The 26,897-nt window shown below is 37.6% G+C and overlaps 2 protein-coding genes across 2 annotated transcripts in view; both read left to right on the forward strand.

The window, feature by feature from the left end:
* Positions 1 to 5,245, forward strand: part of LOC100376777 (dolichyl-diphosphooligosaccharide--protein glycosyltransferase 48 kDa subunit-like) — a 54,008-nt gene extending 48,763 nt beyond the window's left edge. Inside the window, exon 11 of the mRNA XM_085508598.1 lies at positions 4,530 to 5,245. Within this exon, the coding sequence (XP_085364724.1) occupies positions 4,530 to 4,685 (156 nt within the window). The 3' untranslated portion in view covers positions 4,686 to 5,245. The remainder of the gene's footprint in view (positions 1 to 4,529) is intronic.
* A 3,536-nt stretch (positions 5,246 to 8,781) lies between these two features.
* LOC102802672 (protein mono-ADP-ribosyltransferase PARP12-like) lies at positions 8,782 to 19,614 on the forward strand. Its single transcript, XM_085490779.1, has 5 exons — positions 8,782 to 10,010; positions 12,002 to 12,188; positions 13,595 to 13,815; positions 13,965 to 14,225; positions 18,194 to 19,614. The coding sequence occupies exons 1-5, from the start codon at positions 8,782 to 8,784 to the stop codon at positions 18,627 to 18,629; spliced, it is 2,334 nt and encodes a 777-aa protein (XP_085346905.1). The 3' UTR covers positions 18,630 to 19,614.
* Positions 19,615 to 26,897: the final 7,283 nt, after the last annotated feature.

Consider the following 26,897-nt stretch of genomic DNA (forward strand, 5'->3'; position numbering starts at 1 on the left):
AAAGGGCGAAGATCAGTTGGTCAGCCACTAAGACGACTCGAAGAACGCCACTTCCCCTCACCCATCCCTGCTTTCCCTGGTAGTAAAAAACAAAACCCAACTCGCCAGTGTGTAGTTTACAGAGCCTACTACAAAAAGCATCAAGATGGCAAGCGTCCACAAGAGAGTCGTGTGTGGTGCCGCAAGTGTGAAGTCGCCTTATGTACATACCCACAGCAGACGTCACTTTGATGCAGTTGATTTCCATGACAGATTTCCATTTTGATACCTAATTCGTTACTCACTTAGTATTGTGTGCATCTGTGGTCTGAATTGTTATTGAATAATTTCTATTTGGAAATTTTGTCTTGACTTACCTGCAATTCTCTAATTTTCACTACTGCATGCTGAAGCTCATTAGCTTGTTTATTATATATACACATATTTGAAAACACAAGCAACTACTACAAATAAATTGATCTAGTTGCAATTGTAAATAAATAATTATCCATGAATGCTTTTCACAGCTTTCGTAAACAAAATGGAGATTTTCCCCCTAAATTGCGATGTATTAAATGCTTACAGCTTTTGCATTCAAATGTGTTTTTCATCAAACAGCTGTTGTTGGTGCTAATGGGTATGCTAATGATATGAAAATTTATTTATTACAATGCAATTTTTGTTATCAAAATATCACATTCTTCATATAATATATTTACAGTTCTGTTCAATATTTTATATATTTTACTTCCATGAGTTTTTTTCGTGGACATTTACATAATTTCTGTCTTAATTTTTTTTACCAAAAACAATCATTATTACATCAAAATAAAGTACCAAATTTGTGTAAATTACATCAATAAGGATTGGCAACTGTTTGATGATCACAAACTGCAAATCCAAGTGTTGGTTATTTCATTCACTATAACGACTTATTTAGGTAGTCTTTTTAGCTCCGCTGTTGACTTTGTCGAGCGGAGCTTATCATATGAGTGATTGTCCGTCGTCCGTGTCAATGTTTTACTTTTTCGACTTCTTCTTGAAAACTACAAGCCTGAATGCTTTGATACTTGGTGTATATGTACCTTGGGTTGACCTCTCTTAGGTTTGTTCATTTCATGTTGATATCTTCAATTCTCTAATTTTGGTGAATATTTTTGTAATTTTTGGTAAAAAGTGATATTTTCGACTTCTTGTTAAAAACCAAAAGTTCAATTGCTTTGATATTACATATATAGATACTACATGTAGACCTTTCTCAGATTTGTTCATTTCGTGATGATATCTTCAATTCTCTAATTTTGGTGAATATTTTTGTCATTTTTGGTAGAAAGTGATATTTTCGACTTCTTGTTAAAAACTGAAAGCCGATTGCTTTGATACTATACATATTGTTCATTTTCTAATGATGTCTTCAGTTCTTTAATTGAAATGTGCATTGCTAACAGCGGAGCTATCTCAGCCGATAGGCTGCTTGTTTATAAAATGTCATTCATTGGTGCTAAATGATATGCAAATGATATGCTAATTCGTGTATATATGGTCCGAATTTTTTTTTCTGAATGCATACTTTCAGAATATCAACAAATTCCTCAGATAAATGATAGCCTTCTGACTTATAAATATTAAATAATAGAAGAATAATATTTTTATTTAAATTTTACTAAAACTGTTGTTTTTATACCCAAAATGTATACCACAAAATCTATAAGTGGTCATAACAATACAATATTATGAAAGATTTTTTCTAGATATGTTTACATATCACATGATTGACTTTTGCATGGCAAATAAAAAAGTTACGATTATTGAATCCACAGTGACTGTCTTATTTTTTTTGAAAAGAATGCAGTGGGGGGAACGTTATGGTCAGATAAATTGAAGCATGTTAAGGGTTAATGAATTGTCTTCTAGAGCCATATCTCTGACATGCTTTGACTTATTATGTTCAAATTTTGTTTATTCGTTATACATCATGACATAGATATACAGATGTATTGGTTTGGCCTAATGGTGGCCATGTTTCTGCTAAAAAAACATCAAAATGAGACCAATGAGACCTTGTTAAACGTCATTTAGTTTTTCAGATTGGATTCAAGATGGCCAATGGGTCGATTATGTTGAAATTTCTCTAATTTCGTTTATTGATGGGTTTTGTTCGAACTTGGTACATGCATTAGAGATTATGGGACCTTGATACATGTCATTTTATTTTTTAGATCAGATTCAAAATGGCTGACTGGCAGCCATTTTGTTTTAATGAATGCGATTATAGAGCCATATCTCTGACGTGCTTTGACTGGCTATGTTCAAATTTCATATATTCATTATACAGATTAATTCAAAATGGTTGACTGGTGGCTATTTTGTTTTAACTATTGCTGTTCCAGAGCAATGTCTCTCAATATGGACAAGTACTCATTTGACGATCAATTACAAGATAACTGATTGTAAAATATTTTAATGTTAAAAAAATCGTCATAATGAAGCATCAGCTTCTGAATCCATACTTCTGACATGTTTATGTTCCAACTATTCTACTATAAACAAAACTATATATTCAAAATTGTCTGCTGGACTGTGTTACTGACTGGTGTTCCGGTACATCCTTTAATTTTAAAAGAATATGTGATAATCTGACAATCATGCTATAAAAATGGTGATCCCTCCCTCCCACTCAATTTTAGTTCTCCAACAAGCTATCAGTACGTAATTTGTCACTCGCTAGCCATGTCTCGAATCGATTCATTTTTTTCACCAAGGCAATCTATGTATCAGACAAAACCAATCGCTACAAAAAATAAAAGCACGGTTGATAGACAACCAAAGGATAGCCTGCTTGGATGTATCGACTGATACTACCATCTCAACAATCAATGATGCAACTGACACCGGTCCATCCCCAACCATCACCCCAAAAACAAGAGTAATATACAAGTCCTTCAATGTCAAGAAAAGTCAAAGTATACAAAGAGGCAAAAATTCTTGGTTTTGATGCCGCCACAAATACAAAATCACCCTGTTAACTCAGAAGGGCTAGAAAAGTACAACTTCGACCGTGAGTGATTTACACCTTTGGGGAAGACAATGTGGTGGTGGACGGAAAACATTTTACAGAGATGAACTTGATGTACAGATGTTATGGGTGCTACAGCAAAATCCCAGGAACTATCATGCTCTATCTGTCATCAAACAGCAATTTTCTGAATTCAAGGGATCCTGTGGATTGTGTCAGTGATTTATACGATAATCTTGTCTTGCGAACAAAAAAAAATGTTGTACAGAGATTGTCGACTGACCTGGATGCCAAGATAGACATTTGTCCGTGATCAGCAGAGGGAAGGTGAATTTGATTATACTGGAAAAATGGATTAGACACTGGTATATTTTCACAAATAAAACTGTTGACGTGAAAAGTGTGAAGATGGTGGAATGTGCTGACCACAGGAAGTGAAGCGAAGAAACATCTGACGATTATTTTTATAGGGAAACAAAATTTTGATGGACGAACAACAAATTATGCAAACTACCAATAAAATCTGGATACTGTACACTGAGCGACGATATTTCATGTTGGTTCTGGAATCTTTTCACACTCGTATTACTGATGGGCTGAAAGCAAAGTATCCCCCTATCAATAGGATTACATGCTGTCATTCCTGGTGGGTGCACATCAAAGTTGCAGCAAGTGGATGTTTGCATTAATAAAGCAATTCAAAGCCGATGTTAGGAAGTCATGGACACAATTTAACTATTATCGTTGCAGCCCAGAAAGCTGCTGAAACTGGTGGAACCGATTCCAGATTAACAACTGCTGATGAGCAGACAATCATTGACTGGATCGCCAATGTCTGGTAGAAGTGAGTAGATCGATGGTGTCCAAGTCTTTCTAAGTATCACCAACTCAGTTAACGGTGTAGAAGACTACCTCATAAGAAGCAATGAGGAAATCGCAGAAATTATTTGACCTTTTGCTTGATGATGATGATGAAGATGACTGATTTGGGGGTTTTTCTGGAATAAATAAATTTTTGTCTTGCAACACAAACAAAACTGGCCTTTTAAGGGCCACTACATCCTCCAAAAAAGATATAATGACATATTAATTAATTAATGTGTCCTGTAAACCAGCTTGGGAGTTTTGCAGGTTACCATGTTTGTTTACATGTGTGGGGAGTGATACATACAATTTGTTGACTGCAACAAAATGACAGGTGGTCTTTTCGTATCAGATTTCTTGAACATGTGTGTAAGTTTTTTTTAAATTGGGTCAAGTCTCAATTTTTAAATAAACTACTTGTCTGAGATTCTTTGGGGAAAAATGCTATATTTATTCAATACACACTTCAAGCCCAGTTTTAATACATTGTAAAAATATTCAAACAATGCAATCACTTCGAAAACATAATTTTCTATATCTATTCAATCAATTGGACCACCCACAAAAATATTTGTTTTTACATGGCCTAATTGATTGTTTCTGGAATCTTTATGGAGAAGGTTGTCATAGTTGTGCTATGTTTTAATTATCAATCTTTTTTTGTTTTCAGGTGTCTGTGCGTCCATTCCAACATACACAGTTTGAGCGTTTTATACCATGTGCCTTTCCATACTATGCTAGTGCTCTTTCTATGATGGCTGGACTTTTTCTATTCACATTTGTCTACTTGCATCACAAAGATGAAAAGAAAGAGAAAGCAGAATAAATTCATCATTTGCAGTCATCTCTATTTGAACATTTCTGTTGGTGTGCTAATAAAGAAGATGAATGCTACTTTCAGGTTTTTCAAACTTTTGAAGGCGACTAGAATGGCAGAGAAAACAAATTTCTGTTTATATTGATTGTAAAGTCATGTTAACAATATTATTAATTTAATATATATATGCACATGTAATGAAAATTAGCAATATGTGTTTTAACTAACAAATCCCCACCACCATCCTTGAAAAATTTGATCTGAGTATTAGTTGTTTTTCACGGTGAATTATGTGACCTTCCAAGATGGCCACCAATTTGAATCTTGTCCATGGCAGGTCATCTTGTGCAACTAAAGCAATACATGCGTGGAATTGGGGGGGGGGGGCACAAGAATGACCTAAACTAATAGTTTGGCAGGTATTAAATGGAAATCTGATACTCTATTTTAGCCATTGTGCAATACCATAGGTTTTTAGCCTGGTCTTTATTTGAAGATGAGAAACATATTTTGGTTAATGATGTGGGTTACCAAGAAATGTTGAAATAGATGATGTAATATCACAATGATCTGAGCTGTACATTTTACTTGTTTTATTGTACTAGAGATTAATTCATAATTGCAGCTTAGAACAGATGTGATAGTGAGGAGTCATGTCATTCTCGGTCGTTATTGGAATTATTCTTGCTGAACATTTTATGTAAAGATGAAATAAAAAAACACATAACAAAGTGATTTTGTTTCTTGCATAATACTGACAGCTCTTTTTAGCTCCGCTGTCGACTTTGTCGAGCGGAGCTTATCATATGAGTGATTGTCAGTCGTCGTCCGTGTCAATGTTTTACTTTTTCGACTTCTTCTTGAAAACTACAAGCCTGAATGCTTTGATACTTCATGATGATATCAATTCTTTAATTTTGATTATTTGTCATTTTTGTTAAAAACAGAAAGTCTGATTGCTATGATACTACATATACTACTCAAAACGATTTAAAGAACACTTGAATATTCTCAGTTACAGCAAGATCCTTTATTTCAGATAAACCCATTTGGTCACATAATTGACGTGAAACATCTGCACAATGAAACAGATAAAGGACTGCATGTAATCATTACACATGTTCTGAAGGAGAGAAAGGATGAAAATCCCAGTTCAGAAAACATTTCAATAATGGGTGTGACCACCTCTTGCACAACATCGCCTCATGGATGTCACTAATCTCTGCAATGAACGTTGTATCGCTTGCCACTCCTGGGTCGGCCATTGAGCTAGCTGACGATCCACTGGTGGGGGATGATTGCCCATAACACGAAGACCAAGTTGATCCCACAAATGTCTGGCATTATCATCCTGTAGGACTGCCTCAGCTCCTATCCTCCTAAGTAACACAATAGGTCGCAGGATCTCGTCTCTGTAATGTAATCCAGTTAAGTTGCCATCAATAACATGGAGAGGGGTCCTTTGGTGGTAGCTGAAACCACCCCATACCATGATGCTGCCACCGCCAAACTGGTTGTGCTGTCTGATGGTGGCATCATTAAAGCGTTCACCATGGTGTCTTATAGACAAGAATTGTTCTGGAAAGTGACTCGTCTGTGAAGACGACAGAAGACCACTGTCGAAGTGTCCAACGAAAGTGCTGTCGAGCCCAGTCAAAACGAGCAGTTCTGTGGCGTGGGAGAAGGACTGGCCTAACAGCCTGGTGCCTAGGCCTGACATTTCTGGTCCTCGGACAGTTCTGCACAGTTTGGTCACTCGCGTTGGTATGAGTTGCTGCTCTGGGGGTCCTACGTAGGGAATTGTCAGTTGCGGTTCGGTTACAAAGGGCTGAGATAAGGAGGTAGCGGTCCTCAGCAGCACTTGTGACACATGGACGACCTGACCTGGGTCTGCCATGTGCTGTATGGGTTTCTCTGAAGCACTGTGGATAGTCTGTAAATACCAGATAGGCTCACATTCAGCCTTCTTGCAGCTTCTCACAAGTAAACACCCCTATTCAACCAGCCTATGGCCCTGGCTCTTTCTTCAATTGTTAAATGTTGACGTTGAGGCATGCTTGCAAAAGCTGCAACAACGCCATTAGTGAGTGTATTCTGATTACCATAATTGGCAGATGTGTTCACAGGGAGCCCAGGAACTATGATCAACTGTACGCACTCCCTATGAAGGGGGGGGGGGGGGGGGGTATCGGCTGGTATCTCCCAGGGTAGTGTAAGAAATGGACAAGGGATGAAGGCTCCAGCCGGGTCATATTTTTTAAACTGGAAAAAACTGACAAACAGAATGAAAAATAAAATCTATTAAAAATACCAGGTTGAAGAATATTAGTTGCTCTTTCAAATTTCGCCAAAGCCTTACCTATATTTTACCTATATCTGCAGAATAAATCAAGAAAACTACACAAATTGACTCCATTTACGAATAATTTACGGTTTGCCTGAACGCACAGCACAGTTGGAGGCGTGGCCTGTTCAGCATTTCTCAACAACCAATCATAAGTCTGGTTACGAATCACATCGAGGTCACGACTTGGTTAGCCTTGCTCAACTGCAAACTAAATAAACCACAAAGTAATATAATCAAAGCAACTGTTCTATACATGAAAGTAAAAGCCCTTCTATTGCTATCTACAGACTACACTATCAAGTTGTATCCAACCACAATAACTTGTCATGATATATGTAATCTCGGGAATGTTGTCCACAACTAAACGTAGTGATGTAAAAGTTGCTGAAATCTGGCAGGAAATATTGGGTAGAAAATAAATCCCAACATTTGCTGCTACCACCATTTGTACAGTGATATGTATGCTATTATATGGGTGTACCTAAATTGTATTATAGTTGACTTTGAGTAAAATTGTTTGGCTTAGAACAAAAACGCATGTTTACCTCGATGCTTACTTGCTATCTCAACAATTTTGGCCAATGAAATACTTACAATCTTTGATGCACTGGTTTCAAAAGAATTTTGTCGCTCAGTTTGTAAGTTTCCATGCACGTAATTTGCTCAATACACTTGACCGATGACTGTTAGTGATTGAATGAGTGCAAAACGAACTAAATTGAGAAAATTGTATCAAAAGTTAACAAAATTAGTGAGAGTAGGTCGCAGAAAAATTTGGGAACATATAAAGAAAATGTGATGCCCGCCTGTCGGCTATTATGTCACAATTATGTTGGAATGAAATTGGCCCAGGCATTCCATGCCAAAATGCAGTTTGTTTGTTTTTGGGGTGGGGGGGGGGGGAAGCCACCAGTCAGTCAATTATCAACAATAGAAAAACTTAAGTGACAAGGATTGCACAGCATTAGTTTGAGCCCAAGCATAATATTTAAGCAAACTCGTTTGTGACATGGACCTTTATTTGTTATATTAATTGTATGCAAAAGTTAGCTCTCAGTGCATGAATACTGTACACAAAATGAATGAAACTAAAGTATCTGAATTATGTATCTATTATTGCCAGGTATGACCAGAGTAAAAGCTTAAAGCGCGATAGTCGTCGACATTTGTGTTGATAAACATTGATTTTCCACCAATACAATGCGCTTTTCAAATGGAAATCACAAGTATGACGTTTGACCTGAGTGCGACTTGCACTGATTACCAACGGTGACTCCTTCGATGCCTTCCAATCGCATGAAAATTACCTAATTAAAGCTTGGAAACATTTGAGTACGGTACATTTTCAGTTTTTACTCAAAAAATGTGCATATTTTAATCCCAATACCATAAAATTCGAAAGAGGTAAAATTAAAAGGGAAAATAAAAGAGAAATGTTAATAAAATTAATTACTTTCTGTGGTTTTAAAAGTTGTGTTTTTCAAATATTTTGCTAAGGCTATGTTATTCTCCATAATCGTTGGTAAACCTGTCTGTCTGCAAAATAAACAAACTGCTAGTATCACTAATGTCCCGTAATGCACGTAACTATAACGGACTAAACTAGGTCACACTGAATCAGGTGATCGTAATGTAACTGATATGATTTCCACGAATTGTCAGAGTGAGGCTGCCATTACGCAGAAATGCTGACCTGACATTATTCTATCCTATCCTATCCATTATATTTATCCGCCATTTCTTGTATAAACACTAGTGATGGCTGCCTATAGCAAACGCCACGGCCAGACATATAATGCACCGCCCGTGACAGAGTCTGACGATTGGCCGCGACAAACGGCAAGTACTGAAGACGGAATAGCCGAGGAAATAGTTGGTATTATTTGTAACTTGTACGAGGGATGTGTTGAACTGTCTGAACTGACAGAGGCACTGGGAGTAACTAAGAGCCGTGAGTATTTTGGAGAGGCCAGACCAGAAGTCTTTTTTTCTAGATATCATCATCTATTTGAAGTTCAACGTCACGGCAGCGGACTGAATAATTGGCGAGTACGAGTGAAAAATTGTATTACGTTGTGTGATGCCTACCATAGAAAAGGCGGATGTCCAAGTCCTCAATCTTGCAACAAATTACACATCTGTAAACTTTTCATATTAGGAACATGTATATATGGCAGCCAAACATCAAGCCACTCTCGTAGATGTCGTTCATCTCACTCTTTTCAAAGCGATCCCCACAATCATATAATCTTGCGAAAGAATAAATTATACGAGTTCAGCGAGGAAAGCTTGAAAATTCTTCTCAAACGCAGCTGTCCGGATTGTTTCCGTCCTGATATCTGTCGGTTCTACAACACCCCAACTGGATGCAACAAAAACGCTTGTCTAAGTTTGCATATCTGTCGGTCGTACATTACGGCGCATTGCAGATACGGGGATATGTGTACATTTTCACACCGTATATACGAACCGCAACCTAAGATGGTATTGGAGAAATATGGAATTGATACCAGTCAGAAACCAAGTGAAATTCTACATAAGTTAAGATTCATGATGACCGAAGGAACATGCGTTAAACAAGGAGCAATTTACAAATCCCGTGATAAACCAACAAGTCGTTCTCATTCCGGCGGTTCTACTGCTGTAAAACAACCTTATCGTCCGAAGAGATCGCCTTCCCCGAGCCATCGCCCCAAATCACCCATTCATGCCAGTGTAACGCCACGTTCTGCAAGCCCACAACGTGATACCGCTGTATCCACCAAAGAACCCACAGAAAACAATAAAACTACCATATGCCTGCACAACTTATATGGAAACTGTAACTATGGCGATCAGTGTGTGAAACATCACATTATGATGCCATACATGTGGCAGAAATATAAATCTGCCGATGTATGGTTGAACTTCACAGATGAAAGAAACATGTCAACTGAAAAAAAGTTCTGTGACCCTAGAATAGAGAAATATGAGAGAGTATCAAAAGGGTATGTAACAAAAGACAAATTTTTCGACTGTTTACAGATGGATTTTGTTCAAAATTGGTATATACGTTACACATTATAGGACCTTGATGCACATCATTTTGTTTTTCAGATAAGATTCAAAATGGCCGACTGGTGGGCATTTTGTTTTAATGAATGTGGTTCTTGTGCCATATCTCTGACTTGCTTTGACTGATTATGTTCAAATTTTAAATATTCATTATAAATCATGTCATAGATATACAGATTTATTGGTTTGACAATCCTATTAAAAATGGCCGAATGATGGCCATTTTTGTGCTAAAAATCATCAAAATCAAGCATTTCCCGGCTGTTTACATATGGATTTTGTTCAAACCTTGTATATATGTTGGACATTATAGGACCTTGATGCACATCATTTTGTTTTACGATCTGATTCAAGATGGCTGAATGGCAGCCATTTTTGTGCTAAAAAATCATAAAAATCAAGCATTTCTCGGCTGTTTACAAATGGATTTTGTTCATACTTGATATATACATTAGACATTATGGAACCTTGATGCAAATAATTTTGTTTTTCAGATAACATTCAAAATGGCCGACTGGCGGCCATTTTGTTTTAATGAATGGGCTTCTAGACCCATATCTTCGACATGTTTTGACTGATTATGTTCAAATTTTTAATATACATCATTATACATCATGTCATACATATACGAATATATTGGTTTGACGATCCTTTTCAAAGTGGCCAAATGGTGGCTATTTTTGTGCTAAAGAAATCCTCAAATATCAAGAATTTCTTGCATTTATGGATGGATTTTGTTCAAACTTATAACATACATTAGACATTACAGGTTCCAGATGCACATCATTTTATTTTTCAGATTGGATTCAAAATGGCTGACTGGTGGCCATTTTGTTTTAATGATTGGGCTTCTAGAGCCATATCTCTTAAATGCTTTGACTGATTATATTCAAATGTGATATATTCGTTATACATCATGTTATATATATATACATGTATTCAAAATGGCTGATTTTGAATGCTGTTCCAGAGCAATATCTCTCAATATGGACAAGTACTTGTTTGACGATCAGATACAAATGTCAATCATTTTAATGTTAAAAAAATCATATTCCTGACATGGTTACATTCCAGCTATATTACTACAAACAAAACTATATATCTTAAATTAACTAACGGGGACTGTGCCATGCATGGCTTGTTAATTTAATGGGTAGTTATTAAGATTGATGGGTTTATTACATCAATGGGTGGCTGTTGACATTGATGGGTGGTTATCAGGATTGATGAATGGTTATTAAGAATGATGGGTGGTTATTACTTTAATGGGTAGTTGTTAAGATTGATGGGTAGTTATTAACATTGATGGTTTGTTATTACATTAATGATGGTTATTAATGTTAATGGTCGGTTATTGATTTAATGGGTGGTTGTTAACATTGATGATGGGTGGTTATTAACATTGTTGGGTGGTTATTGCATTAATGGGTGGTTATTAACATTGATGGATGGTTAATACAGTAATGGGTAGTTATTAATATTGATGGGTGGTTATTACAGTAATGGGTAGTTATTACCATTGGTGGGTTGTTATTAACATTGATGGGTGGTTATTACAGTAATGGGTGGTTATTAACATTGATGGGTGGTTATTACAGTAATGGGTGGTTATTAACATTGATGGGTGGTTATTAACATTGATGGGTGGTTATTACAGTAATGGGTGGTTATTAATATTGATGGGTGGTTATTACAGTAATGGTAGTTATTAACATTAATGGGCGGTAACATTTATGGGTGGTTATTACATTAATGAGTGGTTATTACATTGATGGCTCGTTATTAACATTAATGGCTGGTTATTACTGGTGGGTAGTAATTAACATTAATAGGTGGTTAAATTTATGGATTGTTATTACAGCTCAGCTTAGTATACCATTTCAAGCAGTGGATTATACAATGCATTAACTTTTATTGTCAACAGGCAGAAATCAAAGTTATTTGATTTCAATAAAATGGTAATTATTGATTCACGCATTGGTAAGGTCTGTCACATTCGTCGACTGTCAACCGTATCATATGTAGAAATGTCGTCCAATGAAAAACTGTCAACCCAATGGCTGTGGTATTGGGGCGATGAAAACTGTGAATGGCATGAATATGGCAGTGAGGTGAGTGAGTGTGTCTGGTGAAGTAAGTGAGTGTGTCTGGTGAGGTAAGTGAGTGTGTTCAGTGAAGTAAGTGAGTGACTGTCAGGTGAGGTAAGTGGGTGTTTCTGGTGAGGTGAGTGTGTCTGGTGAGGTAAGTGAGTGTGTCTTGAGAGGTAAGTGAGTGTGCCTTGTGAAATAAGTGAGTGAGTGTGTCAGGTGAGGTGAGTGTGTCTGGTGAGGTAAGTGAGTGTGTCTGGTGAGGTAAGTGAATGTGTCTGGTAAGTGAAGTAAGTGAGTGTGTCTGGTAAGGTGAGTGTGTCTGGTGAGATAAGTGAGTGTGTCCAGTGAAGTAAGCAAGTGTGTCTGGTGAAGTAAGTGAGTATGTCTGGTGAGGTAAGTGAGTGAGTGTGACAGTAAGTGGAGTAAGTGAGTGTGTCCAGTAAGTGAAGTAAGCAAGTGTGTCTGGTGAGGTAAGTGAGTGTGTCTGGTGAGGTAAGTGAGTGTGTCTGGTGAGGTAAGTGAGTGTGTCTGGTGAGGTAAGTGAGTGTGTCTGGTGAGGTAAGTGAGTGTGTCAGGTGAGGTAAGTGAGTGTGTCTGGTGAGGTAAGTGAATGTGTCTGGTGAGGTAACTGAGTGTGTCTGGTGAGGTAACTGAGTGTGTCTGGTGAGGTAAGTGAGTGTGTCTGGTGAGGTAACTGAGTGACTGTCTGGTGAGGTAACTGAGTGACTGTCAGGTGAGGTAACTGAGTGACTGTCAGGTGAGGTAACTGAGTGACTGTCAGGTGAGGTAACTGAGTGTGTCTGGTGAGGTAAGTGAGTGTGTCTGGTGAAGTAAGTATGTCTGGTGAGGTAAGTGAGTGAGTGAGTGTGACAGTAAGTGGAGTAAGTTAGTGTGTCATGTGAGGTAAGTGAGTGTGTCTGGTGAGGTAAGTGAGTGTGTCTGGTGAGGTAAGTGAGTGTGTCTGGTGAGGTAAGTGAGTGTGTCTGGTGAGGTTGGTGAGTGTGTCCAGTAAGTGAAGTAAGTTAGTGTGTCATGTGAGGTAAGTGAGTGTGTCTGGTGATGTGAGTGTGTCCGGTGAGGTAAGTGAGTGTGTCTGGTGAGGTAAGTGAGTGTGTCTGGTGAGGTTGGTGAGTGTGTCCAGTAAGTTAGTGTGTCATGTGAGGTAAGTGAGTGTGTCTGGTGATGTGAGTGTGTCCGGTGAGGTAAGTGAGTGTGTCTGGTGAGGTAAGTGAGTGTGTCTGGTGAGGTTGGTGAGTGTGTCCAGTAAGTGAAGTAAGTTAGTGTGTCATGTGAAGTAAGTGAGTGTGTCTGGTGATGTGAGTGTGTCCAGTGAAGTAAGCAAGTGTGTCTTGTGAGGTAAGTGATTGTGTCTTCTCAAAGTTAATGATGGAGATTGTTCTTCATCTCAGATTCCTGTTTATTTTTAGAGAGGAATCGATGTTGTGTCAAGTGCAATGATTGAAAGTGTCTATCAAGGTTTTCTGAAGAAAAGATCAGAGAAATATTATAAGTTGACATGTGATAATCAAACATCTCGCATACAGTTTGATGGAATGTACGAGTACAGTGAGAAGACAGTGGCATGTAAATCTGTCAGAAGAAGACCAAAATACATATCACAAGACACTGTTAACAAAATTTTAAAACAGTAAGTATAGTCAAGCTTGACTAATGGATTCACATTTCTTGATAATTTGAAAAGTATAACTCTGACAGATATCACACTGAACATATTTATGTATGCTTTTTTTACTAAATGATAACACTTTTTATGCTTTGATTAATTTCTTGTTGTAGGTCAGTTTTACAATCAGTTACCAGTAGTGGCACAGTACTAAGCCTTGTAAATCCACCAATGGGTAAAGATAACATTCCACAACACTGGAATAAAGCAGCAAAATCAGCAGATGGATATAAAATGGTGATGTTGTCTGAAGGTGGATACACTGCAGATGAGTACAGACAAGTTTCTGAAATGTTCCAAAAAACTATGCCTTGTGATTTGATAATATCCATTGAAAGAGTGCAAAATATTGAGTTGTGGAGAAATTTCACAAGGTTTGTACCACACATTTAATATGGCCATATATGGTTCCAACATATGGAGACATTTCACAAGGTTTGTACCACACATTTAATATGGCCATATATGGTTCCAACATATGGAGAAATTTCACAAGGTTTGTACCACACATTTAATATGGCCATATATGGTTCCAACATATGGAGACATTTCACAAGGTTTGTACCACACATTTAATATGGCCATATATGGTTCCAACATATGGAGAAATTTCACAAGGTTTGTACCACACATTTAATATGGTCATATATGGTTCCAACATATGGAGACATTTCACAAGGTTTGTACCACACATTTAATATGGCCATATATGGTTCCAACATATGGAGAAATTTCACAAGGTTTGTACCACACATTTAATATGGTCATATATGGTTCCAACATATGGAGAAATTTCACAAGGTTTGTACCACACATTTAATATGGTAATGTATGCTTCCAACATATGGAGAAATTTCACAAGGTTTGTACCACACATTTAATATGGCCATATATGGTTCCAACATATGGAGACATTTCACAAGGTTTGTACCACACATTTAATATGGCCATATATGGTTCCAACATATGGAGACATTTCACAAGGTTTGTACCACACATTTAATATGGCCATATATGGTTCCAACATATGGAGACATTTCACAAGGTTTGTACCACACATTTAATATGGCCATATATGGTTCCAACATATGGAGACATTTCACAAGGTTTGTACCACACATTTAATATGGCCATATATGGTTCCAACATATGGAGAAATTTCACAAGGTTTGTACCACACATTTAATATGGTCATATATGGTTCCAACATATGGAGAAATTTCACAAGGTTTGTACCACACATTTAATATGGTAATGTATGGTTCCAACATATGGAGAAATTTCACAAGGTTTGTACCACACATTTAATATGGCCATATATGGTTCCAACATATGGAGACATTTCACAAGGTTTGTACCACACATTTAATATGGCCATATATGGTTCCAACATATGGAGACATTTCACAAGGTTTGTACCACACATTTAATATGACCATATATGGTTACAACATATGGAGAAATTTCACAAGGTTTGTACCACACATTTAATATGGTCATATATGGTTCCAACATATGGAGAAATTTCACAAGGTTTGTACCACACATTTAATATGGTCATATATGGTTCCAACATATGGAGAAATTTCACAAGGTTTGTACCACACATTTAATATGGTAATGTATGGTTCCAACATATGGAGAAATTTCACAAGGTTTGTACCACACATTTAATATGGCCATATATGGTTCCAACATATGGAGACATTTCACAAGGTTTGTACCACACATTTAATATGGCCATATATGGTTCCAACATATGGAGACATTTCACAAGGTTTGTACCACACATTTAATATGACCATATATGGTTACAACATATGGAGAAATTTCACAAGGTTTGTACCACACATTTAATATGGTCATATATGGTTCCAACATATGGAGAAATTTCACAAGGTTTGTACCACACATTTAATATGGTAATGTATGGTTCCAACATATGGAGAAATTTCACAAGGTTAAATTGTACCACACATTTAATATGGTCATGTATGGTTCCAACATATGAAGAAATTTCACAAGGTTTGTACCACACATTTAATATGGTCATATATGGTTCCAACATATGGAGAAATTTCACAATGTTTGTGCTACACGTTTAATATGGTCATATATGGTTCCAACATATGGAGAAATTTCACAAGGTTTGTACCACACATTTAATATGGTCATGTATGTTTCCAACATATGGAGAAATTTCACAAGGTTTGTGCTACACGTTTAACATGGTCATATATGGTTCCAACATATGGAGAAATTTCACAAGGTTTGTACCACACATTTAATATGGTCATGTATGGTTCCAACATATGGAGAAATTTCACAAGGTTTGTACCACACATTTAATATGGTCATGTATGGTTCCAACATATGGAGAAATTTCGCAAGGTTTGTGCCACACATTTAATATGGTCATATATGGTTCCAACATATGGAGAAATTTCACAAGGTTTGTGCCACACATTTAATATGGTCATACCGGTATATGGTTCCAACATATGGAGAAATTTCACAAGGTTTGTGCCACACATTTAATATGGTCATGTATAGTTCCAACATATGGAGAAATTTGACAAGGTTTGTGCCACACATTTAATATGCTCATATATGCTTCCAACATATGGAGAAATTTTACAAGGTTTGTACCACACATTTAATATGGTCATATATGGTTCCAACATTTCACAAGGTTTGTGCCACACATTTAATATGGTCATGTATGATTCCAACATATGGAGAAATTTCACAAGGTTTGTGCCACACATTTAATATGGCAATATATGGTTCCAACATATGGAGAAATTTCACAAGGTTTGTGCCACACATTTAATATGGCAATATATGGGTCCAACATATGGAGAAATTTCACAAGGTTTGTAACACACATTTAATATGGTAATGTATGGTTCCAACATATGGAGAAATTTCACAAGGTTTGTGCCACACATTTAATATGGCAATATATGGGTCCAACATATGGAGAAATTTCACAAGGTTTGTAACACACATTTAATATGGTAATATATGGTTCCAACATATGGAGAAATTTCACAAGGTTTGTAACACACATTTAATATGGCAATATATGGTTCCAACATATGGAGAAATTTCACAAGGTTTGTAACACACATTTAATATGGTCATGTATGGTTCCAACATATGGAGAAATTTCACAAGGTTTGTAACACACATTTAATATGGTCATGTATGGTTCCAACATATGGAGAAATTTCACAAGGTTTGTAACACACATTTAATATGGTCATATATGGTTCCAACATATGGAGAAATTTCACAAGGTTTGTAACACACATTTAATATGGTCATATATGGTTCCAACATATGGAGAAATTTCACAAGGTTTGTAACACACATTTAATATGGTCATATATGGTTCCAACATATGGAGAAATTTCACAAGGTTTGTAACACACATTTAATATGGTCATATATGGTTCCAACATATGGAGAAATTTCACAAGGTTTGTAACACACATTTAATATGGTCATATATGGTTCCAACATATGGAGAAATTTCACAAGGTTTGTAACACACATTTAATATGGCCATATATGGTTCCAACATATGGAGAAATTTCACAAGGTTTGTGCCACACATTTAATATGGCAATATATGGGTCCAACATATGGAGAAATTTCACAAGGTTTGTAACACACATTTAATATGGTAATATATGGTTCCAACATATGGAGAAATTTCACAAGGTTTGTTACACACATTTAATATGGCAATATATGGTTCCAACATATGGAGAAATTTCACAAGGTTTGTAACACACATTTAATATGGTCATGTATGGTTCCAACATATGGAGAAATTTCACAAGGTTTGTAACACACATTTAATATGGTCATGTATGGTTCCAACATATGGAGAAATTTCACAAGGTTTGTAACACACATTTAATATGGTCATATATGGTTCCAACATATGGAGAAATTTCACAAGGTTTGTAACACACATTTAATATGGTCATATATGGTTCCAACATATGGAGAAATTTCACAAGGTTTGTAACACACATTTAATATGGTCATATATGGTTCCAACATATGGAGAAATTTCACAAGGTTTGTAACACACATTTAATATGGTCATATATGGTTCCAACATATGGAGAAATTTCACAAGGTTTGTAACACACATTTAATATGGTCATGTATGGTTCCAACATATGGAGAAATTTCACAAGGTTTGTAACACACATAATTTAGCCTTGCCGCATATGGATGTATCATATGGATAAATTTTACTAAATTTGTACCACACATCGCAAAGTAGAATGCCTGACATTATGTTTGTGTCTATCTCATTCAGGAAGTATGACGCAATGCAGAAATGGCAAACTCGTGGTGAAGTACAAACCCAACATCTCTTCCATGGAACATCAGAGAAACTATTGAACATTATCTGCAGAGATAATTTCAACTGGCGACTTAGTGGCAAAATTACTGGCTCCAAATTTGGTAAAGGAATCTACCTTGGCACAACAGCTAAATATGCAGACTCATTTGCTGAGAGTGATAACTTGTATAGGAAAATATTCCTGTCACGTGTGTTAGTTGGTGATTTCGTTCAAGGTGATCCAAGTTATAATCTGCCGCCACCAAGAGACGAAAGTGATCCATTTGGAAACCTGTATGATGCATGTGTTAACAATGAGTTGAATCCATGTATTTTTGTAATTTTTGACAAAAGTCAGATATATCCTGAATATGTTATAACATACATGAGATATGACGATATTCATTGAATTTGCCACTGACTGATGTATACATATGATTCAGACAGTTGACATATTTGCAATAAATGCTGACATTTTCGAATATAACTTTTTAACTTTATTGACATTATTCATTTTGAATAGAACATAGTCCAATCTATAAGTAAATAACAATTCATAAATACATAAACAAAAACATACTAAAACAAAAGGACTTGGAAAAATCAGGGAATTGATAATTAGTGTATCACATTACCATACTTTCTTTTATAAAAATGCCAAGCTGTATTAATGTGGAAGTGCATGTAACTGAGTGCATACATTTGCATATAAATGCAGGCATTTGCATATTATTATATTGAATAGTACTGTTTACAGACGTCGTAATCATCACCAAATAGCAAGTCATATAATTCAGTAAATAAACCCATCTCAAAAAACACAAATCCATATTAACCTCAAAACATCTTTATATCACAATGAGAAAACTTTGTTGAATAAAAAAAAACATCAAAACTTGTGAGTTGAGTGAGTGTGAGGTAAGTGAGTGACAGTCGATGAATGCGATAGACCTTACCAATGTGTGAATTATAGTGAGTGAGTACATGTGTAAGTGATTGTGTGTGTACAGTGAAGTAAAACCTTACAGAATGTTTGAGGCAAAAGCTATTATGAAGCTTGAATTACCAGTTTATCTTTCTAAATTTTTTCTGAGTGAGAAGTTGGTCACCAAAAATAAATTTTGTCAATGATAGATATTGTGACATGTGTTCAGGTGAAATGCAATAATAACCAGGATTGTATAAAAGATTTATTTAACATAGCAATTCACAGAATATCAATTTCAAATCATTGGAATATCAATTTATTGAATCACTTTAAAGTAAAAAACTTATTGTCTGCAGCAATTTGGCAAAATTTATTATAAAATCAAACAAGGCCATTCTAGATTTGTTATTTCTGACTTCTGTTTTGCATTTTAATGAAATAAATAAAATAAATAAACTGTGCTAAATTGGTTTAATATGCTTTATAGTTGATTGCACAAAACATCTACAATCTTTACACCATTTGCTTAATAAGTCTTGTCGTCATAGTGATGGAGTGTGGTAAAGTTCAACAACTCTGTTTGGTTGAGTGGCCTGAGAAAAAAAATTCTTAAAAACATAATTTTTAGTGGTAAATAACTACCAATCCAAATGATGCTTTTAGGTCATTTATGTCATCAAAGCACTTCATTACTAGAAAAATAGTATTATTTTGGAAATGGATACTCATTACAGTGATGTTATGGAAAATAGAAAAGTTTTAATATTTGTTGTTAAAATATGTAGTAATTTGGAAACCATGAAATGCGCATCTGGATAGATCAACCAATCATGGGTGATTGACAGGGGTCATTGCAAGGTTGGTATCTGGATAGGTCAACCAATCATGGGTGATTGACAGGGGTCATTGCAAGGTTGGTATCTGGATAGGTCAACCAATCATGGGTGATTGACAGGGTTCATTGCAAGGTTGGTATCTGGATAGGTCAACCAATCATGGGTGATTGACAGGGGTCATTGTAAGGTTGGTATCTGGATAGGTCAACCAATCATGGGTGATTGACAGGGGTCATTGCAAGGTTGGTATCTGGATAGGTCAACCAATCATGGGTGATTGACAGGGGTCATTGCAAGGTTGGTATCTGGATAGGTCAACCAATCATGGGTGATTGACATGGGTCATTGCAAGGTTGGTATCTGGATAGGTCAACCAATCATGGGTGATTGACAGGGGTCATTGCAAGGTTGGTATCTGGATAGGTCAACCAATCATGGGTGATTGACAGGGGTCATTGCAAGGTTGGTATCTGGATAGGTCAACCAATCATGGGTGATTGACAGGGGTCATTGCAAGGTTGGTATCTGGATAGGTCAACCAATCATGGGTGATTGACAGGGGTCATTGCAAGGTTGGTATCTGGATAGGTCAACCAATCATGGGTGATTGACAGGGGTCATTGCAAGGTTGGTATTGTCATCAACCAATCATGGGTGATTGACAGGGGTCATTGCAAGGTTGGTATTGTCAAAGTCAATGATCATAAACACGGGTATCAGGTAACAAATTTCAACAACTAATGATGTTGACAAATTATTTTAGTAAAAACCTGTACAAACTCATTATTATTTGGAAGTGTGACAGTAAGTTTTGATAGTACAGCTTTTGTAAATAATTGACTTTGTAAATTGGACTAACTTTGCCCTGGGTTTAATGAAGGCGAATTATTAGAACTTATTCAGACACAGTCCGAAAACATAGACTTATATTTTGACCTTTGTGCATCTTTGCGTCTGTGCGACTGTGTCCGTGCGTGCATCTGTCCGGACCTGTATCTTAGACATGCTTAGACCAATCACAATCAAACTTCAGCCCACTCTTGTTTATCATCTACCTGAATGATATTAAAGATGAAATCGAGTCCTCAGACAACAGTCCACTCACCTTATTAGATAGCACAATAAAAGAAACATTTTCCAGAAAAATGCACTATCATACTGGAACATACAAAATGTGAAAAGAAAACTTGACGATGATGACTTTATAAAAAACATAACATGCCATGATATCATTGGTCAGTTACAAGGAAAACCAACAAGGAGGAGGAATATCTATACTGGTGAAACAAGATCTAAAACAAGGAATACCAATTGAAAAAAACACTATGGTGTGAACTTAAAAAAGATTTCTTTAGTTTAAAAAAAGACATATACCTTTGTTTCATTTACACTCCTCCTAGTTTTGACTGTTGAAACCTCGGGATACTCATGTCTACCTCTAGTTTTGACTGTTGAAACCTCGGGATATTCATGTCTAACTCTAGTTGTGACTGTTGAAACCTCGGGATACTCATGTCTACCCCTAGTTTTGACTGTTGAAACCTCGGGATATTCATGTCTAACTCTAGTTGTAACTGTTGAAACCTCGGGAAACTCATGTCGACCCCTAGTTTTGACTGTTGAAACCCTGGGATACTCATGTCTACCCCTAGTTTTGTCTGTTGAAACTTTGAGATACTCATGTCTACTCCTAGTTTTGACTGTTGAAACCTTGGGATACTCATGTCTACCTCTAGTTTTGACTGTTGAAACCTCGGGATATTCATGTCTAACTCTAGTTGTGACTGTTGAAACCTCGGGATACTCATGTCTACCCCTAGTTTTGACTGTTGAAACCTCGGGATATTCATGTCTAACTCTAGTTGTAACTGTTGAAACCTCGGGAAACTCATGTCGACCCCTAGTTTTGACTGTTGAAACCCTGGGATACTCATGTCTACCCCTAGTTTTGTCTGTTGAAACTTTGAGATACTCATGTCTACTCCTAGTTTTGACTGTTGAAACCTTGGGATACTCATGTGTCTATCCCTAGTTTTGACTGTTGAAACCTTGGGATACTCATGTCTACCCCTAGTGTTGACTGTTGAAACCTTGGGATACTCATGTGTCTATCCCTAGTTTTGACTGTTGAAACGTTAGGATACTCGTGTGTACCCTTAGATTTGACTGTTGAAACCTACTCGGGATACTCATGTGTACCCCTAGTTTTGACTGTTGAAACCTCGGGATACTCGTATCTATCCCTAGTTTTGACTGTTGAAACCTCCTCGGGATACTCATGTGTACCTCTAGTTTTGACTGTTGAAACCTCGGGATACTCGTGTCTATCCCTAGTTTTGACTGTTGAAACCTCCTCGGGATACTCATTTGTACCACTAGTTTTGACTGTTGAAACCTCGGGATACTCATGTGTACCCCTAGTTTTGACTGTTGAAACCTCGAGATACTCGTGTCTACCACTAGTTTTGACTGTTGAAACCTCCGTATACTCATGTCTACCACTAGTTTTGACTGTTTAAACCTCCGGATACTCATGTCTACCACTAGTTTTGACTGTTGAAACCTCCGGATACTCTTGTCTACCACTAGTTTTGACTGTTGAAACGTCAGGATACTCATGTCTACCACTAGTTTTGACTGTTGAAACCTCGGGACACTCATGTCTACCACTAGTTTTGACTGTTAACACCTCAGGATACTCATGTCTACACGTAGTTTTGACTGTTGAAACCTCGGGATACTCGTGTCTATCCCTAGTTTTGACTGTTGAAACCTCCTCGGGATACTCATGTGTACCCCTAGTTTTGACTGTTGAAACCTCGGGATACTCGTGTCTATCCCTAGTTTTGACTGTTGAAACCTCCTCGGGATACTTATTTGTACCACTAATTTTGACTGTTGAAACCTCGGGATACTCATGTGTACCCCTAGTTTTGACTGTTGAAACCTCGGGATACTCGTGTCTATCCCTGGTTATGACTGTTGAAACCTCCTCGGGATACTCATGTCTACCCCTAGTTTTGACTGTTGAAACATTGGGATACTCATGTCTACCCCTAGTTTTGTCTGTTGAAACTTTGAGATACTCATGTCTACTCCTAGTTTTGACTGTTGAAACCTTGGGATACTCATGTGTCTATCCCTAGTTTTGACTGTTGAAACCTTGGGATACTCATGTCTACCCCTAGTGTTGACTGTTGAAACCTTGGGATACTCATGTGTCTATCCCTAGTTTTGACTGTTGAAACGTTAGGATACTCGTGTGTACCCTTAGATTTGACTGTTGAAACCTACTCGGGATACTCATGTGTACCCCTAGTTTTGACTGTTGAAACCTCGGGATACTCGTGTTTATCCCTAGTTTTGACTGTTGAAACCTCCTCGGGATACTCATGTGTACCTCTAGTTTTGACTGTTGAAACCTCGGGATACTCGTGTCTATCCCTAGTTTTGACTGTTGAAACCTCCTCGGGATACTCATTTGTACCACTAGTTTTGACTGTTGAAACCTCGGGATACTCATGTGTACCCCTAGTTTTGACTGTTGAATCCTCGAGATACTCGTGTCTACCACTAGTTTTGACTGTTGAAACCTCCGTATACTCATGTCTACCACTAGTTTTGACTGTTTAAACCTCCGGATACTCATGTCTACCACTAGTTTTGACTGTTGAAACCTCCGGATACTTTTGTCTACCACTAGTTTTGACTGTTGAAACGTCAGGATACTCATGTCTACCACTAGTTTTGACTGTTGAAACCTCGGGACACTCATGTCTACCACTAGTTTTGACTGTTTAAACCTCCGGATACTCTTGTCTACCCCTAGTTTTGACTGTTAACACCTCAGGATACTCATGTCTACACGTAGTTTTGACTGTTGAAACCTCGGGATACACGTGTCTATCCCTAGTTTTGACTGTTGAAACCTCCTCGGGATACTCATGTGTACCCCTAGTTTTGACTGTTGAAACCTCGGGATACTCGTGTCTATCCCTAGTTTTGACTGTTGAAACCTCCTCGGGATACTTATTTGTACCACTAATTTTGACTGTTGAAACCTCGGGATACTCATGTGTACCCCTAGTTTTGACTGTTGAAACCTCGGGATACTCGTGTCTATCCCTGGTTATGACTGTTGAAACCTCCTCGGGATACTCATGTCTACCCCTAGTTTTGACTGTTGAAACATTGGGATACTTATGTCTACCCCTAGTTTTGACTGTTGAAACCTTGGGATACTCATGTCTACCCATAGTTGTGACTGTTGAAACCTCGAGATACTCTTGTCTGCCACTAGTTTTGACTGTTGAAACGTCAGGATACTCATGTCTACCACTAGTTTTGACTGTTGAAACCTCGGGATACTCATGTCTACCACTAGTTTTGACTGTTTAAACCTCCGGATACTCTTGTCGACCACTAGTTTTGACTGTTGAAACCTCCGGATACTCATGTCTACCACTAGTTTTGACTGTTGAAACGTCAGGATACTCATGTCTACCACTAGTTTTGACTGTTGAAACCTCGGGACACTCATGTCTACCACTAGTTTTGACTGTTTAAACCTCCGGATACTCTTGTCTACCCCTAGTTTTGACTGTTAACACCTCAGGATACTCATGTCTACACGTAGTTTTGACTGTTGAAACCTCGGGATACTCGTGTCTATCCCTAGTTTTGACTGTTGAAACCTCCTCGGGATACTCATGTGTACCCCTAGTTTTGACTGTTGAAACCTCGGGATACTCGTGTCTATCCCTAGTTTTGACTGTTGAAACCTCCTCGGGATACTTATTTGTACCACTAATTTTGACTGTTGAAACCTCGGGATACTCATGTGTACCCCTAGTTTTGACTGTTGAAACCTCGGGATACTCGTGTCTATCCCTGGTTATGACTGTTGAAACCTCCTCGGGATACTCATGTCTACCCCTAGTTTTGACTGTTGAAACATTGGGATACTTATGTCTACCCCTAGTTTTGACTGTTGAAACCTTGGGATACTCATGTCTACCCATAGTTGTGACTGTTGAAACCTCGAGATACTCTTGTCTGCCACTAGTTTTGACTGTTGAAACGTCAGGATACTCATGTCTACCACTAGTTTTGACTGTTGAAACCTCGGGATACTCATGTCTACCACTAGTTTTGACTGTTTAAACCTCCGGATACTCTTGTCGACCACTAGTTTTGACTGTTGAAACCTCCGGATACTCATGTCTACCACTAGTTTTGACTGTTGAAACCTCCGGATACTCATGTCTACCACTAGTTTTGACTGTTGAAACCTCCGGATACTCTTGTCTACCCCTAGTTTTGACTGTTAACACCTCAGGATACTCATGTCTACCCGTAGTTTTGACTGTTGAAACCTCGGGATACTCGTGTCTACCACACGTCTTGACTGTTGAAACCTCAGGATACTCATGTCTACCACTAGTTTTGACTGTTGAAACCTCTTAATACACATGTCTACCCCTAGTTTTGACTGTTGAAACGTCGGGATACTCATGTCTACCCCTAGTTTTGACTGTTGGAACCTCCGGATACTCTTGTCTACCACGAGTTTTGACTGTTGAATCCTCAGGATACTCATGTCTACCACTAGTTTTGACTGTTGAACCCTCCGAAAACTCATGTCTACCACTAGTTTTGACTGTTTAAACCTCAGGATACTCATGTATACCAATAGTTTTGACTGTTGAAACCTCAGGATACTCGTGTCTACCCCTAGTTTTGACTGTTAACACCTCAGGATACTCATGTCTACCCGTAGTTTTGACTGTTGAAACCTCGGGATACTCGTGTCTACCACAAGTTTTGACTGTTGAAACCTCAGGATACTCATGTCTACCACTAGTTTTGACTGTTGAAACCTCTGAATACACATGTCTAACCCTAGTTTTGACTGTTGAAACGTCGGGATACTCATGTCTACCACTAGGTTTGACTGTTGAAACCTCCGGATACTCTTGTCTACCACTAGTTTTGACTGTTGAAACGTCAGGATACTCATGTCTACCACTAGTTTTGACTGTTGAAACGTCGGGATACTCATGTCTACCACTAGTTTTGACTGTTCAAACCTCCGGATACTCTTGTCGACCACTAGTTTTGACTGTTGAAACCTTGGGATACTCATGTGTCTATCCCTAGTTTTGACTGTTGAAACCTTGGGATACTCATGTCTACCCCTAGTGTTGACTGTAGAAACCTTGGGATACTCATGTGTCTATCCCTAGTTTTGACTGTTGAAACGTTAGGATACTCATGTGTACCCCTAGTTTTGACTGTTGAAACATCGGGATACTCGTGTCTATCCCTAGTTTTGACTGTTGAAACCTCCTCGGGATACTCATTTGTACCACTAGTTTTGACTGTTGAAACCTCGGGATACTCATATGTACCCCTAGTTTTGACTGTTGAAACCTCGAGATACTCGTGTCTACCACTAGTTTTGACTGTTGAAACCTCCGTATACTCATGTCTACCACTAGTTTTGACTGTTTAAACCTCCGGATACTCATGTCTACCACTAGTTTTGACTGTTGAAACCTCCGGATACTCTTGTCTACCACTAGTTTTGACTGTTGAAACGTCAGGATACTCATGTCTACCACTAGTTTTGACTGTTGAAACCTCGGGACACTCATGTCTACCACTAGTTTTGACTGTTTAAACCTCCGGATACTCTTGTCTACCCCTAGTTTTGACTGTTAACACCTCAGGATACTCATGTCTACACGTAGTTTTGACTGTTGAAACCTCGGGATACTCGTGTCTATCCCTAGTTTTGACTGTTGAAACCTCCTCGGGATACTCATGTGTACCCCTAGTTTTGACTGTTGAAACCTCGGGATACTCGTGTCTATCCCTAGTTTTGACTGTTGAAACCTCCTCGGGATACTTA

This window comes from Saccoglossus kowalevskii, chromosome 15 (assembly GCF_978046115.1).
Source record: "Saccoglossus kowalevskii chromosome 15, keSacKowa6.1, whole genome shotgun sequence".
NCBI lineage: Eukaryota > Metazoa > Hemichordata > Enteropneusta > Harrimaniidae > Saccoglossus > Saccoglossus kowalevskii.